General features: G+C 39.9%; 1 protein-coding gene across 4 annotated transcripts in view; it reads right to left on the reverse strand.

The window, feature by feature from the left end:
* Window positions 1–17,047, reverse strand: part of tanc1b (tetratricopeptide repeat, ankyrin repeat and coiled-coil containing 1b) — an 86,041-nt gene that overhangs the window by 41,737 nt on the left and 27,257 nt on the right. For 3 of the 4 annotated variants that reach the window (XM_077536510.1, XM_077536511.1, XM_077536512.1), the window contains 2 exons: window positions 8,864–8,968; window positions 779–915 (listed from right to left, as the gene is read on the reverse strand). In XM_077536510.1, the coding sequence (XP_077392636.1) occupies window positions 779–915; window positions 8,864–8,968 (242 nt within the window). Of the gene's footprint in view, window positions 1–778; window positions 916–6,661; window positions 6,764–8,863; window positions 8,969–17,047 lie in introns of those variants that run through there. The other variant, XM_077536513.1, reaches the window with a different exon arrangement.

Consider the following 17,047-nt stretch of genomic DNA (forward strand, 5'->3'; position numbering starts at 1 on the left):
CAAAAACGATTTAATTACTGACAATCTATTCAATTATGTCCCTAATCTGTTTTTTGAAGTGGATTATTACAGATACCTACTTTTAGGGAGGCTGTAATAGTTTACCTCAGGAAATCTGTTTGTTAAAAAGTCAAAATCTGTCAACCCTTTTTTTTTGATAAAAAAAATAAAAAAAAATAAAAAAAAATCCATCCCCCAACCTGATCTTATGTCAATATGCATTAAGTTGATCCAAGACTCTTCCTGTTTCGAACATTGTCTGTACTGTCGATAAAGACGCCAAACAAACAGGGAGTATGGTGCTGGACTGTGCTTCTCACACAACTCTTAATTAGAGAAGCCAAACAAAGTGAAGCTCATGACCACCAACATAACTCTATTTCTGGACCCAGGCTCAGACACTGTTGTTGCATACTCAAGAGCCCCTGGGACAGCACTCAAGTTACTAACACACACAGAACACTGAAAAGCCGGTACTGGAATAAAGCTAAATGCAGCAATCTCAAACATTTGTTTGCCAGAGCGGATAAAAGTCAAGAGGAGGCACTTACACTACATTCCCATCCAAAGATAATACAAAGCGGGGTTAAAAGGAACGAAGCGGCAACAAAAATACAAAATCCTCTGAAACCACTGCCACAAGTCCTCTCTCATCCTCTTTCTCACTCGCTCTCCATCTCGCTCTATTTCATTCTATCTATCTATCTATCTCTGCATCGCAGCAGTGGCCGCAGCTGCTGCCCGAACAAGCGGGGAGGAGTTAGAGAAAATCAAATACCTTCTTTTCATTCTTGTCATCCATAGGTATGCGCGCCGAACCCGGGATGCCTTCTCCCAGTAAGAAGCCCAGCCTTGTCATCAGTTCCTGGGTGGCGGGGGAGGAGGAGGAGCTTGGCTGTTTCTCCACTTGCCGCTCTGGAGGACGAGGGGTGAGAGAGAGAGAGAGAGAGAGAGAGAGAGAGAGAGAGAGAGAGAGAGAGAGAGAGAGAGAGAGAGAGAGAGAGAGAGAGAGAGAGAGAGAGAGAGAGAGAGAGAGAGAGAGAGAGAGAGAGAGAGTTAGCACGATTCTCACTGGGACAGCGCCTGCCACGCTCCCCCCCGAGTGGCGCTGCCAAATGCTGTGCTCTGCACCATCCAGCTGCTGATCAGGTGCCGCACACCCCGAGAGGGAGGACGAGCACTGGAGTGGAGTGTGTGTGCGCGTGATGGCAACCGTGTGAGCGTGTGTTTGCTTTCCAGGGCTTTCTGCCTGTTTACAGCGCTCACGCGCGGAACCTCTGAATATCAATGAGTGGACATAGGTTTGCTGAAACACAGCAAACTGTTTGTTTTTTTCCCACTTGCTATTTCAAACTATTTGACCCCAAAATAATAGTTTCACAAACATGGTACACAAAAATCAATTTCCAAAATAGAGTTTGTCTACAGTGTAACCTTCAAAGTCCACAACCCCCATTCCACAAGTGTGAGGCAGAATAAATTAACGTAATGTTAATATGTGAAAAACAAATCAGTCTCTTTAATTTTAATGTCGGATAGTGTCCATTATCTTTTCACTGACATGCAAATCCAACAATAAAACACTCATTTATATTTTCTTATGTTCTAAGTAGAGAATTAAACTTCATTGAATGTTATTTTGTAGACTATTCCATATCATTTTTTGAAAATGGCATTGCCATTAAAAAAAACAAAATAAAAAAAAAACATAAAAGAGCCAGCCTTTTGAACGGCTCTTTTACGTGAACGGCTCCCGAATGAACGGCTCCCCTGAAAGAGCCAAAAGTCCCATCACTATGAGCCACCACACTTCATTTAAATATACAGTAGTCTGTAACGCAAGGCATATCAGTTGTGTTGTGTCTCCATCAGAACACTAGGGGGCACTATCTAAAAAGATGACAGATAAAATATGTAGGATAAATAAGAGATGAGGAAGAACGTAGATCTGGTGGATATACAAATAGAATAAAGTTACCATGTTTTTAGAAAAAAACAAAAGTTCTCAAATGAAAACTATGACAGGACAACTATTATTACTCTTATTATCATTTATCTTCATCATATTTTTTTCTTTAAAGGGCTCACTTAGTGTTACTGCTGTTGAGTGCAAAAATGTCTGCAAATCATGATGTCATTCAGCAGATGGTTTTTGTAGCTCTTGGGGAAAAAAAAAAAAGTGTATATATTCCTTACTGTCGCTTTTAAGATTCAGGCAGAAAGCCAATGCAAATAAGTTATCATCTCCATCCAATGCATCGTGTATGCTGCTCAAGTACGGAATATGAAAGACAAATCAGACAGAAGAACAGATGGGAGGAGAGAGATGGAGGCAGACGTCCAAAGTACACAAGCTTATTACGCTGCTCTCCATCATCAACTCTCCCCCCTTTTTGCCGTCATTTGCTCATTCTTCTGAAACTCTCCGTCTTCTTCTTCTTCTTCTTCTTCTCTTCTTCTTCAACTTGCCGCTGGCAGTGAATTTGATTAAATGCAAGCCTGTCCAGTGGCAGAGTCGTCGCAGAAAATTCCACGAATTAAAAAGTAATTCAGCGGAGATTCACACATGCAACACTGGCTTGAAAATGCCCTTGAACAGAAAAGCTGCTCTTTAGTTGCCAGCTTGTTTATGTTCAATAACTTGTCGGCTTGTTAAAGTGGATGGTTCTTGAAATTTGAAAGACTGAACTGAGGGTAATACCTGCGTTTTGAAACATTTCAATGGGCTGGGCTCCAGAGGCAAGTAATCAAAAACTATGTTCTTTTAGAAGAATATGACTCAAGTAAAAGTAAAAAGCAGTATCTTCAAATATTGTCCGACTATATCACTTTAACCAAAACTATAATGAATTAAATATTTATAAAATAAAAAGTACATGATCTGCAGTAGGATCTACCGCTAGAGCATTACCATTAGTGCAATAAACAAAAGTGTAGATGGCCAGAGCCTTCATGTAAATATATCAGATTAATATACGAGTGTAATAAAATTGACCACCGACGGCAGTAATGAAAGCGATGCTGCACCCTCAACAAGGACAGAGGAAGCCGTCGCATCTCTTTATGGATTCTCTTCAGGAGAATGACGACATTAACATTATGCCTAAGCATAAATGAACATGAGATTTACAGACTTTGGGATGGCGGTATCGTCCAGAAAAATGGACCATGCTCAACCGTTCTACCAAGTTTAATGAAACATCAGGCTGGGTATGATTGCATCTTAAAGGCTCTAATTAACTCCTCTCTTCTTGATGAATCCCGGTTATTAACTGACCCCGTGTGAGCGCCCACATGACTACAACGGGCGCATTCAGCACATTTGAAGCTCCTCTTTTCTGCCTTGCCACAATGAAATGTAGAGATTTGGCAATAAAAGTTGAATCAAAAGTGAATTTAGTGGATATAAGAGGCAATCTTTCTCCTTTATGGCGCTTCCACAACACAATACGGCCTTGAAAGATGACTGTCTAGACTGGTATAACAACATTATATTATTTAATTCAGGCGTCTAGATTTTGGCATTCTTTAAGAGAGGGGAATAAAAAAAAACAGAATGGTTTTAGTTTCTAGTAATTCTAAGGAACGTGTGAGAGCGAATACACAAAACAAACCGTTTACGAGCAGGTGTGAAATAGCGGTCTTGCGTTGCAATGCCGGAAGAATGAAGAAGGATGGAGGATAGAGGAGGAGGAAAGCGGGACTACACGAGCTCCTAAGAGCTGTCTCGGCCCTCTCCCTGCTGAGAATACAATCCAGCCGGTGCTCATTAGCAGCTGGAGTTTCACTAGCGCAAGAGTGGGGCCGCTATAATGAAGCCTCCATGAGAACATGCATCCTGCCTCCTCGTTTTGAGTTCTAAAGCTACCAGGTGATGAGCCCCCCTGAAACAATTACTGCGCGCTCTCATGTCGGTTACTGCGTGGAAAAATGGTGTCCAGTTACACGTTGCGCCATAAATAGGTTGAATGTTGATAAAATGAGACTTGAGGATTTAGCCAGTGTGGTCTTTGGCCCGACTGATGTGGATTTTTTGAGGCAGAGGCCGACTGCGATTGTTGGCAAAATAAAATTCCTATAATTGAATAATCAGCCAATTAATTACAAAAATATTTAATGAATAACATAACTTCCTCTCTGGTCCCTTAAAACAATAAAGATTGAATTACAGGGCAGAATATTTGACCTTGTCATTTAGTACTAATTTTACTTTATTAGAACAGAGAGGAGAAAAAAAAAAAAAAACAGCAAAAATCTGACAATATTTTTTCTGAATGTCATTATCTTTGTCTTATGTTGTAATGTACTAATGTGTAACCAAAAAAAAAAAAAAAAAAAGATAAAAATGGTCTGATTTTTTCTGATTTTAAAAGAGCTCATATCGGCCGATTACCTTGGTCTTAATCGGTCAGGCCCTACTGAGGACCAACAAGAGACAAATAACACTTCATTAGACATGATGCTGGTGTTTGATCCGCTAAAATAAGCAGCACAGATTAATGAACCAAGTGAGAAAACATGCAGCCAAACTATCAGACATGAATTAATATCAACAAATAACCTAAAAGGCCACGGTAAGACATTGAATTATCACTACCCAAAAAGCCCCAAAAGAAATTACAGCCCATTCATCTGTGCAGCTATAAATACACATAATTCATTCCAAAATGCTAGATAGGGTCGATTAGAAGTTCTAAGAAGCGACAATGGATGATGATTTGACAACTATGCAGTCTTTTATAAATGGTTTGCACAGCTGCTTCAGACGTTCAATCCTACATAGAAAAAGAAAATCCATCAAAATGAAGACATATGAATCAGTGAAATAATCCTAAGCACATTGCCGGAACATATTGGTGCTAGAATCAGAAATGCATGGATGGAGATGACCACATTCTACATTTTCTAACAAGCAGGTTACAAAAAAAAAAGAAAGAAAAAAAAAAAAAAGAAAAAAAAAAAGGTTAGCAACAGTTGATTCCCCTGGTTTCCTTTCATTTAATATTAATTTAATATTATATAATATAAATTTAAATTTATTGACCTTGTCAGATATACAACAACGAATTAAATTACCAGTAAAAGAGTAAGAACTACGTCAATGCATAACACATTATATGGAAGTGTTACGAAGCCATTCCACTGAGCGTTATGGAAAGATGGACCCATAATACTTTTATTTTTTTATTTTTTTTTATTTTTTACTCCCCTATATTGTGTACCAACAGGTGTTAAGCCTGAATCTCATTGGAAGCTGTGACAGAGTGTCATTATGGGACCTTACGTTCAGTTGATTGACGGAGCACAGCTGAAACCGTTGAGCGCCAGTTAGAAATCCACCTGTTCACCCAAAACACGCAGACACCCATTTAAAAGAAACGTAAATGCACTCGGAGGCGCATGCCTAAAATTAAAAAGCGCATTCACACACACATACCCTGGAAACTCGATTCCCTCTCGGCTACGTGAGACAAATCTACTGTAGGTCAAACACATGTTTCCTTTTCTTGGCCCTGCTGCTACAACAACAATGGGAAACTTGACCAGACTCAAACACAAAGAAATGGATGGATTCAACCTCATCGCGTGAACTGTAATCATACATGAGTGTGGCCGGAAATAAAATGAGATCCACAATAAGCCATAAAAGTGACAAGAGGTCAAAAAGACATTCATCGTTCCTTGTTGGCTCGTTTAACATAAAGCTTCTTCTGCACTCAAGTTGGCCAAACGACACTTCACCATCGTCAATCATTTCAGGGCTCCTGCCTCAAACTTTAAAAAGAGTTTACAAGGCTTTGGCTTTTGTACAAACGCTAACCTTGTTCCACAAATCGGCAGTGTCAAAACATGACATTCAATGAAAGTGGCAACCCAGAGAGAATCGTTTGAATGCTTAATGTGTTTGTGTTTTGTCCTTGCCTGAAGACTTTAATAGGAAATTGTGCAGCTGGGACTATATTAATGCACTTCTGAACAATTGGCAGAGCTGCGTGAGCTGTGTGGAAATATATTTTTCTGCAAAATTGTCTACCTTTCATAACAATGAGTTATTTTTTTATTGTGAATCACAATTCATACAAGAACCTTCTTAATTGTCAAAATAAACTGCACTGGAAAAACAGCTAAAAAAAAATATACAATGTTGAAAAAAGTGATTATGCGCGCACATCGCTGTGCGCAGGATCTCGTATTACAGCTGTGCTGTTGCAATTCGACGTCATTAGCTTTTATATAGTACCTCATTGCACATAAAGAGTAGCATAAGTTACCTTGCTGCTGTAATTTCCCAGCAGTAAACTACTTTAGTGAGGGGGGTCCGCCTTTTTAACAGCTTGCAGGTGGCTGCTTTTAATAGGACGCAGGTAGCTTGCTGACCTTTCTTCAGTTCTGTGACTTACAGTAAGTCAGTTAAGTAGAACCTCTTAATTGAAAAGCCCCAAGGGTTGAACAATTCCGATGTAATTCACACCAAACATTTGTGGGAAAATCTGTTGAACATAGCTTATCCTGCAACAGCTGAACTCAGCAATACAGTGTATAATTGAAAATCATAAACATACAGCATGTACAAACTTCATACTACCAGACAACGTGGTGCTAAAAACCCACAAATTAATCATAAAAAGGCACATTATAAAAACACTGTCCAATGACTTACCTTACTCCACTGAAACGTCTCCATATTCCCATGAAATGAAAATCTGGGTCTCTCACAAGTGCCAGCAAAACAGCATGCAGCTGTCATGAGGTAACATTTATCCAGCCTCCACTATCTGCTGATAGCCCCACTCCAAGCCAAAACAATGCTCTAACCGAGCTGAATGTCAGGACACACCCCTTGTGCTTTGGTATGTAACAGTCGCTACTTTCCGTGAGAACGCGCCATGTGCAGTCACTTTCTAAACTGCCTTGCGCATGAAGATAAAACTACCTGCATCGTCGCAACAACCTGCAGGGAGCACGTGAGCCTCCTTTGGCTAAAATCACAACAACGTATTACTACAAAACACACAGCTGTTGACGCAAAGGAGGACGTAAATACAGAAGATAATCCAAAGTTGAACGTCACTGACAATGACAGTTGACAATTTGTACAATACATCCATTTATTAATATCAAAAGTCATGAGGAGATACTTGCACCAGATTTAGCAGAGAGACAATTCCCTCATTCTCAATTCATTTTATTGTGTGTTTGAAATAAAATATGTATTTTAGGAAGAAACAGATAAAAGAGGCCAGAAGATGGCTGCTAATGTCATGTTATTACATAACTATACAGTATATATAAAACTATTAGGGGTGTTAAAAAAAATCGATTCGGCGATATATCGCGATACTACATCGCGCGATTCTCGAATCGATTCAATAATCGGCAGAATCGATTTTTTTTTTTTTTTTTTTTTAGGATTCACACCTTGAGCATGGAAGAATGTTATATGAACGGCACATTAAGCCTTAATATTTTTATTTTAATGCTGTTCAAATGTGAAACAGATTGCAAACTGTTTGTGTACAGTGGCTCACGGTTATAAGCCTCAAGTTTTAGATAAATATATTCATACAAATCTTACAGTGTACATGTACAAATTTACTGATAGTATTTTCTAAATTTGAATGGAAAAAAATCGCAACAATCGACTTATAAATTCGTATCGGGATTAATCGGTATCGAATCGTGACCATTCGTATCGGGATTAATCGGTATCGAATCGAATCGTGACCTGTGAATCGTGATACGAATCGAATCGTCAGGTACTAGGCAATTCACACCCCTAAAAACTATATTGGAATATACTGTACATTCTCAGGATATAAAATCATCTGTATGGGGATATGAAATTTGTCCATATTGCACACCCTAACTGGGTATTCCTCAAATAATCCCAGGTGGTCAACGATTTCAATCACTTTATTGACAAATAGTAACAAAATAAAAATGTTTAAAAAAAAATGCATCACACACTATTTGCATGGTCATAACAGACACAAAATCATTCAACACGCAAACTGGCTAGCGGGCTTAGCTAGTTCACAGTATGCAGCCAGCCAACTCGACACTGTCGTTCACTGACTCCCACTTTACTCACCAGGCCAGGCCCTGCCTTTTAAAGCCACACACATTCATAGTCAGAGATAGTACAGTATAGAATTTGGAAAACCTAAGAGGACAAGAATAACACATACACACCTCACATGCATATTTTGTATTGGTATTATGCATAATGGATATAAATAAATCAATATGTAATATGGTCGCTACGTTGTGGATTTGTGTCTATCATATGGAAGTCTGGAACGTAACCCCCACTATAAACGAGGGCCTAACTTTTATATTTGTTTTGCAGTTGCTTAGAAGTCCACCAGCATCACCTTCCAAACTGTGCTCAAAGTTGGAGCATCCACTGTAACCATAAAGGCTGACCTCACACTAAAATGTGGAAACAAAACCACATGTGCATGCACAGTTCCTGAGAAATTAGTGACTGAAGTCATGACATTAGTGAGAGAACGCAGTGCTTGAGTGAGACAATGCATCCCCGCCGCACACTGGAAAACGGACTCCTCTGTAATACAAACACGCGCTTTCAAATAAACACGCCACCCTGGTGTTTGTTTAAGGGGTTGCATGACGGGATTGGGTTCAGACACTGCGCTAGTTCCACGGACCATTCACGTTGAAAGTGATACAGTCCTTGCATTGTGGAGACCTCATGACTAGTAGAGCACTTTTGCTTTGGGGCACATGTAACTAACTGTATGATGAGGATCCAAGTAAGTACGCTGTTGTTGTGTTTTTAATTTCCAATTCCAAAGTAGAATGAAAACCAATAAATGAATGAAAGAAAATCAAAACTCACCATTGCGGGTTGACTCCTTGTTATCGCCCACTTTCCTCAGCGCTGAAACAACGGCATCAGAAGGGACGCGAGGGCTCTCCACATACTTGGGCTTCCTGACTGGACCTGCCGCCGTGAACCAAAGAGATAGAGAGATACAGACCGAGTGAGAGGGAGAGCGAGGGAGTGAGCAAGAGGGCAGGAGGGAGAGGAAAAAGAAAAGCCAAGACGAGAGGCGTCAGAGAGAGAGAGAGAGAGAGAGAGAGAGAGAGAAGAGTGAGAGAGGGTTATTGCTGAATTAACATGTTCCAGATGGGATGAGAGGTGGTGGTGTCTCAGTTGGACTGGTTTGGCCACACTCCGGTGGTAACAAAAACTATCACACGCACAAACACAGACACACTGTCGCGCACACGCAAACCCAGTGTCGATAGCAGATTTGGTCTGTCTGACAATCCCAGAAATTGTCTGCGTGTCTAGAGAGAGACTCCCGGTAACAGTGCTAGTCTGCTCTGGGAATTTAACCGACAACAGGAAACCACAGCAATTAGCCTCTTAGCGAACTTTTTTTTTTTTTTTTTTTTTAAAGAAGAGATTGAACACACATGCACTGCTGGGGATGGGAGGAACAACAAACAGTCTAGCATTTTTTTTGTAGCTACCCTACAAAAGTATGCCCTCCTATTGCTGTGAGGAGGACACATTTGAAAAGATTCAAGCGCAGGTGTTATGGGGCGGGTAGATCTGGGACAGTCGTACAGGGCTTTGATGAGTGTCATTAGCGAGTAGCTAAGGTCAAATGGCTGCTCTGTTCCCTCGGCTAGTAACATGACAGAATTAGAAAATCCCAGACCAGCCCAAGAAATTGCAAGCTCCACATTCACATCATCAAGGATGGGCATAATAACTGCTTTAGCCAGGGCTTTAGATTGCCCCCAAATTGATGCATTGTGCTCCTAAAATTTGAACTAATTGCTCATGTGCAACCAGCAAATGTGTTGCTTTATAATAAAATAAAGTCGACCAAAGCAATGGAATCGAAAAATCCCATCCTAGCATTCCCTCTCTTTTCTTTTATTAAAAGTGACTGCTTGTGTTTGGTTAGCACAGTTCAGGCTCTGGCCTTCCTCTGTGGAGTTTGGATGACTTGCAAAAACCATGAATAATTGACGCCCCTAAAATAACAGGATTGTAATTGTGTATAGATGCCACAAAATGCCAGCAAAGAAATCAAACTGGAGAGGCCCTTAAAGCACCAACAATAGGCATATAGCATGTATTCAATAATGGGCCAATGTTCCATAAATGACTATTTATTAGTTTAATTATTCAACACACTATTGGATGGATGGATGGATGGATGGATGGATGGATGGATGGATGGATGGATGCGTCACACTGCGCTGTTTTAAACCAGACATCCAATACATATGCTACATCAAAGTTTAGGCTAATGTACTGAGTGATGGCAAATATTTGTGAAGTGGAATGACGATGAGGTGTTTACACTAGCAGCAAACTAAGCAAAGCAGGCTAGACTAAATACTATACCATTAAACCAACAACTCTTGAGGGGCTACCTATGAAAAAGCACACCAACCCTGCATCCAGACAGGCGAACAACAATTAAAAGGGCGAAAAAATACTCTGTCATGGAATTAAAATGTTCTTGTCAATGGAATGACTGTACTGTATATGGAAGCGAGCCGTAAGAGAGAGATAAGGCAGGATGGTGATGAGAACCATTTCCTAATACCGCCAGTAATACCACTTCCTCCCTCCTTTTGCCAAAAAAACAAAAAAAAAGGCATCCTTGGAATCAGATAAAACAAACCCCTTGAACTCGAGCCGCAATCACCCACAGCAGAGGTGGGGTGGGGATGGGGGGCGTTGACGAGAGAGAATAGGGCGACTGCCATGTGAGCCGAAATGAAAGAGCCAAAAGCAGAGCGTCGGCAAAGTTAGACTCACAGTGCCATCTATGGATGTGCAGCATGAAACGCACAACGAGTAGCCCGAGGGAACTTTGGAGCGAGAGCTGCTGCCGCCTTGCTTGTTAACTCACACGGGGCCAGTCAGAAACAAATGCAGCTGGTCAGAGCTCAAGGCAGTGTTGATGGTGAACACACAAACAAGCTTTACTTGAGTTGGTTTGAATCCAAATGAGATTCTACAGCGCAACTCTTAACCTGGACCAATCCTCATCCACGGATGGTCAGGCACATCCTATTACCCAAGAGTCACATAGTTCCAATTAGAGTGAGATCACACTGGAAGAAAAAAAAAAATACTACACATGTTCTGAGTGCATTTCATCAAGAAACAGCAATGTACTGTTGGAATAATCTCAACCATATGTCCTAAGTTCATGTTTGGTTTACACAACAACAAGCACAGGATGCACGCTTCAAACAACAAACATGTGGCGAGCTGTTAGTAGAGGTGGTTTTAGGACACATCGAAGGGCATCTAAGGTCAAATAGTCCCATTTCAAATTATTACCATGTGAAGGAAGATTATTTGTGTTGAATATGAATATAATGATGAATATGGTTGTTTATGTGACATGGGTTCATGATCGTGTACATGCTAGATGAAATGTGACGGTCCGGTTTAAATGCTTTGTCGCCATCAATACACATTTGCAAACCTCTTTCTGGGGGTGGCATCAATTATTAAGCGTGGTCCCTATCGCTCACAAATAGCTACGATTCACTTCTGCCCATTCATTAGTTGACAGAGAACTGAATGAACAGAAAGAGATCTGGAGGTTTCATAGCAGCGCTTCTTAACAGGTGCCGTCAGCATGTTACTGAACTCGTATGATTCACAGGCATAATTACACGCTGGCTAGGCATGAAGTCACACTGTTTAGCGTAGCAGACACAACATCTCGCCTACATACCCTGTGGTGAAAATGTGAGTCTGGTTTATGTGATACAAACTGAGCTAAATCTTACCACTTGGTGGGAACGTGGCTAAAAGGCTCCGTTCTAGGTTCTAACTTTTCATACATATCGGGTAATTTAGCCGAAGGATTGTAAACAATAAAAACATAGCCTTCCTTACATTAGGTAATACTTCAGTGCAACTAGCAAACGGTACCTAAAATAAGGCAATAGAAAAAAAAATAATTCCAATAAATTCTTGACAGATGATTGTCACTTTTGTGGAATAGAATGGGAGAAACACAAAAACACAGCTTGTCCTTGAATAAAAATCAACAATGTGCCAAAAAGAAAGACACAAAATGCTCGATTTACTATTCCAGACAGCACTGTGTTGAGCTGAAACCCAACATGTTTCAGCCAAACTCAGAGATGTGTAGTATGAGATCAAAATGTAATATCTGATTTTCAAAAAGGTGCAGGTTGAAATGACCGCCTGTGACAAGAGTGGTCACATAGAGTATACGACACCGCAGCCGCATTATTAGATGTATCAGAAAATGGATATGCGGGGGGTGATTCTCGGGAGACAGCATCAGCCATCACATCTCAGCATTCTACCTCAAACTCAGATGTGACAAATCAAAGTCGGGACTTGCCCCCTGTTGAGAGAACAAATTACGATTGCTTTATTCTGAGTCGTCATACCGAGCAGGGAGAGCTTGTGAGGACAAGAAAACACAAGCAGAGGGAAACAACATAATTAGTTACAATGTGTCAGAAAGAGACAGGTGATACAAAGCGATGAGAAGTCATTAAAAGCGCCCACGGCTTTAGATTTAAAAAGCATATGAGAAAATATAAACATCCTGAGCTGATAATCCCGCCCTCTCCCCCATCCGATGGCCATCAGAGAACATCTTGTTCTAGCATTATCCCATTTCGGCCGACATTCTTCAGGATGGACTCTTGACCTTGTTACATTTCATTTCACAATGACACAGTCCATCACATTTACACAGTAAATGGAATGACAGCAGACTTTGCAAGTGCCATCTTTATGTCATAGCTAACACTTGCAATGCTCGATTCCGATTCAGATTGATTGTGACTTAAACGTCTTCTTGTGTGTGTGACTCCTGGCTAATTGATCTACTGAGCGCATAATCCATTATCCGCAGGGTTTGCTCAACAGTCGGGGAAGCATTACAGACGCAGGGCGCTTTGTGTTTTTTTGTGTGACGTGATTGATGATTCATTTGCTTCTAACAGCCAGACATATTGCCATTATACCCTCAGGCTCCGGCAATTTCCACACTTCACAGCTGTGAGATTGTGACTAAACTAAACTGTATGTTTAACAGTCAAAATTGATCTCACGCATGCAAGCTCTTTGAGTACTACCTTCACTGGTATCATGTGTATTTTCCTCAACCATTTGTCACCTTTGACAAAATGGGCAGGATAAATTAATAGTATTGTACACATAATAGTCTAAATAATTGAGACTTTTTCATTGTTAAACCACCCCACACCACAAGATAATCATTCAGGGTAATTTTCAGAGATAGCCGATAATCAGGCCTTTTGCTGAATTTGATTACATGAGTGGGAAAATCCTAAAATATGGACCAATTATCAAATGTGTTTATATCCCGCTGAAAGTGGAGGTCACCAAAACAAAACAAAAAAATGCCGGTATTGACAATAATATGTTCTATGCAGTACCACTAGTCTAAATATGATATTCTGGTTAATAATGTGTTAGTGCAATATGAGTTAAGCAGCAAAATACAGCAGTTTTGATCAATATTGAGAAGACGACCATTTTGCCCCTTGCTGTCGAGTGACAATGACATCATGGTTGCTCAGGTGTCAGGTAACAACCAATCACAGCTCAGCTACAGAAAACAGCTGAGCTGTGATTGGTCGTTGCTGAGCCCTGAGCAACTGTGATGTCATCTTCATTCGACAGCAAGTGGCAAAATGGCCGCCCCTGGGATGGATAAAAATGGCTGGATTTTGCTGCATAACTCATATTCCACAAATGTAATATTAATCGGAATGTCATGTTTGGACGAAAGAGGTCACATATAACATATTATTGTCAAGAAGTGTTTAACGTTGACCTCCTCTTTAATCATGATCCTGTCACTACTGGACACGCATTACCAGTCTGACAGTTTAGTCAGTTTCTCAGGCGGAATGTGAATTGGGATCGATAAAAAATAAAAAAAATAAAAAAGTGGGCTTACTCATAAAAGGCAAGAAAGGCAGGATGTGCATTCAAGTGAAGCGGAGCACAGTGTTGAAGTTTTCACTCGGTGGCCATCAAAGCAACTGTCTCAAAAAGGTTTTGGCAGCATCACAAGATCTTTCACAGTTCGGCACACCGAAAGACATCCATTATCCCCCAAAGGGACGTCTGGTTAGTGTGACTGGCCCAGAGGTGACTTCAGCAGAGCTCACCTCGAGTGACTGGCGTCGTTCTCTTGATAAAATAAAGAAAAAAAAACGAACTGAGCTCGTTATAGAGTTCTGCAAGAAATGTGCCAGAAGGCAAGTTTTTGAGCTAAAATGGAAAAACCTTGTGAAATGAAACAGTTTGAAAGACTTTGTCGATTACATCAGTGATAAGGTGAGTAAGTCACAAGGATTTTTTTTTTAGATTCATGTATGTGATTCACACTCACCAGTATAATTGTCTTTAAGAATTTTTTTGCCACTGTCAGCATAGTTAACAAGGTTAGGCTAGAGCGCAACAAATAACCTGTATAATGTGTACTCCCTGGTGTACATGGTCTTGACAGTTTGATGGATAGTATTACATCCTCATTAATGGAAATTTATTCTATTACTATTCTACCAGGGAACATATTTGTTAACATTTTAAGCATTTAAAAAATATAATAATACAACAGTTTTACTGACAATTCTGCTTTCACAAAGACACAAATTCTCAAATATTACATTGTGTAAATGTACCTAAGCAAGCGTGGTTTATGCACAACGCTTATAATAAGTCATTCCCGGCCACTGTATTTGCCGGCTGCCTCAGGAAGGAAATGGAAGAAAGCAAGAACAGCACTGAGGCGCTGGTAGCGAGCAACAACCAGGAAATAAGAACAAAGGCGACAAACAAATGAGCCTACAAGACCGGACAGAACTCAAGAAACTGAATACACATTGAAATGAGACCATGGGACGCAGGTGGCTAGGACATGGCGGCTGACGGGAGGCTGAACGGTCAGCCACGCTAGTCAGAGAATGGCGGACAAGTCTCAACTTTATAAAAAATAAAAATAAAAAATAAAAATCATAAAGCTATAAATAAATAAATAAATAAATAACGGAGGAAAAAATGAGAATATATAAAATAAATATATTTGTGGCAACAAACGAAAATCAAAATGAACACAAACTGACCCAAACAATTTAAACACACTTTTACTTGCTTGCATGCAAAAATAAAGATGCCATGAAATGGCACAGTAACGTATTACAGCCATAGGAGGTCACTGTGGGCACATTGATTGTCAATGAAAACATGAGTGGGAAAATCAACTCTGACAAATGTTTCAACAAGCAACCCAACAGCTAATTTATGAAGTCGCTAACTGCATTCCGACACATTCACAACAAAGGTTTCAGGTTTTCCATAAGTGATCTCGATGACCTGCACGTGGGTCTTTGATTCATTCAAACAAAATGTCCTTCCTCAGGTCTTAGAAAGGCTTGTAAACTATTAATCCTAAAGAACCAAGGTGCTGGTCAACACATGGCAGACTTCTGTGTTTCATGGCTTAACTGATCAAAGCGGTGGCAGCCAGCACCACCGGGACTTTTCAGCGCAGGCATCCATCAAACTCCCACTTAAACTCAAATGCTCAGCTCTCTGTTGCCGAGGTTCTCATTAAAAAGAACTTTCCGAACTGCAATCGATTATCCGACGTGTCGGGAAATGAAGCCACAAAGGGGCTTTCTGATGCAGTGAGGAAACCACTTCCCTGTAAGACATCACTAGTTCTTAATTGAGCAAGCGCGGATACAGTGTAGATGCATTCCAGTCTTAATACAAGGCTTGATTTATGGATTTCTAATTTTTTGCAAATCACTGACTTCATTTGATGAGCAACTTTCCAATTTTGTGGAGCAAGTATATTACTTTTTTCTTTCTTTTTCCATTTTTTTCCTCTTCTCTTTTTCTTTTTTCTCCTTTTTTGGGGAGCAATTATTATATTATATTATTATATTATATATATATATATATATTTTTTTTTTTTTTTTCAGGACAGTGGCTCTGCTTGCAAGTAACTCTCATGTCATCACACTTCCAAGACACTGTCTCTTGGAATGTGCCGGGAATCCACATCTGTGAACAGCATGTAGACGCTCCTTTGATGAATTCAGACTTCAAAATGTCGTTAACACATGCTTGTGAATTACACAAAGTGTTTTGGAGAGAAATTTGTAGTTTCCCAACATTGCCATGGGTAAGAAAGAATATAATATACGCGGAATGATTCATACAGGCCGTGGCTTATTATTAAGCACATTTGACATGGTTGGTCTGGCATAACACGACACACAGCACATGCCTTTAATTTCAATGAATTGAAATAGACTTAAATATATTGTAGCTTTTGAGGGTGACTCGGCGTCAATGAATCTTACATCATGTTATTTTCCATTTCTGTGAATCTGACAGCAGCTATTTTATTTTTAGATTCCATATAGATGAGTGACAAAAAAAATTAAAAAATCTGTTCACATTGACCTTAAAAAGGCTAATAGTTTGGCGATGTCACTTAGTAAATGAACAAATTAGCATTTGAATAACCCCTGTAGTACAACAGTACTGTGTTCCACCATTACTGGTTTAACTGTGACTTAATTGCTCTTTTCTGAGGATAAAGAATATATGACTGAAAGTATTGTTATACAGTATTATCTGTCAACATGTACTGCCGTTGAGGGTTATAAGGCTGCCACATAGATGATTGTCGTTAGCCTGTCAATGGTGTTTCCCATTATGTCAGCATTCGTATTTAAACTAACACACAAGGCAAAGCTATGTGTGTGTGTGTGTGTGTTGTTTTCAAATACATAAGATGCAATTCTCTTCAACTTATGCTTAGCTTGACAATAAACTAACTGGGAGTGACTACAAACTGCTTGAAGCATCTTTTTTTGTAGAATTGTTCTGCTTGTTGTGAAGTGAGATGAGTTGAGTTCACTCCCACCATTTAGTGCAACAGATCCCAAGTTTTTGCTTGCAAGTCAAAGCAAAAACACTGCTTGTATCTAAAAAAAAATA

Source organism: Festucalex cinctus, chromosome 11 (genome assembly GCF_051991245.1).
Source record: "Festucalex cinctus isolate MCC-2025b chromosome 11, RoL_Fcin_1.0, whole genome shotgun sequence".
In the NCBI taxonomy this organism is placed as follows: domain Eukaryota; kingdom Metazoa; phylum Chordata; class Actinopteri; order Syngnathiformes; family Syngnathidae; genus Festucalex; species Festucalex cinctus.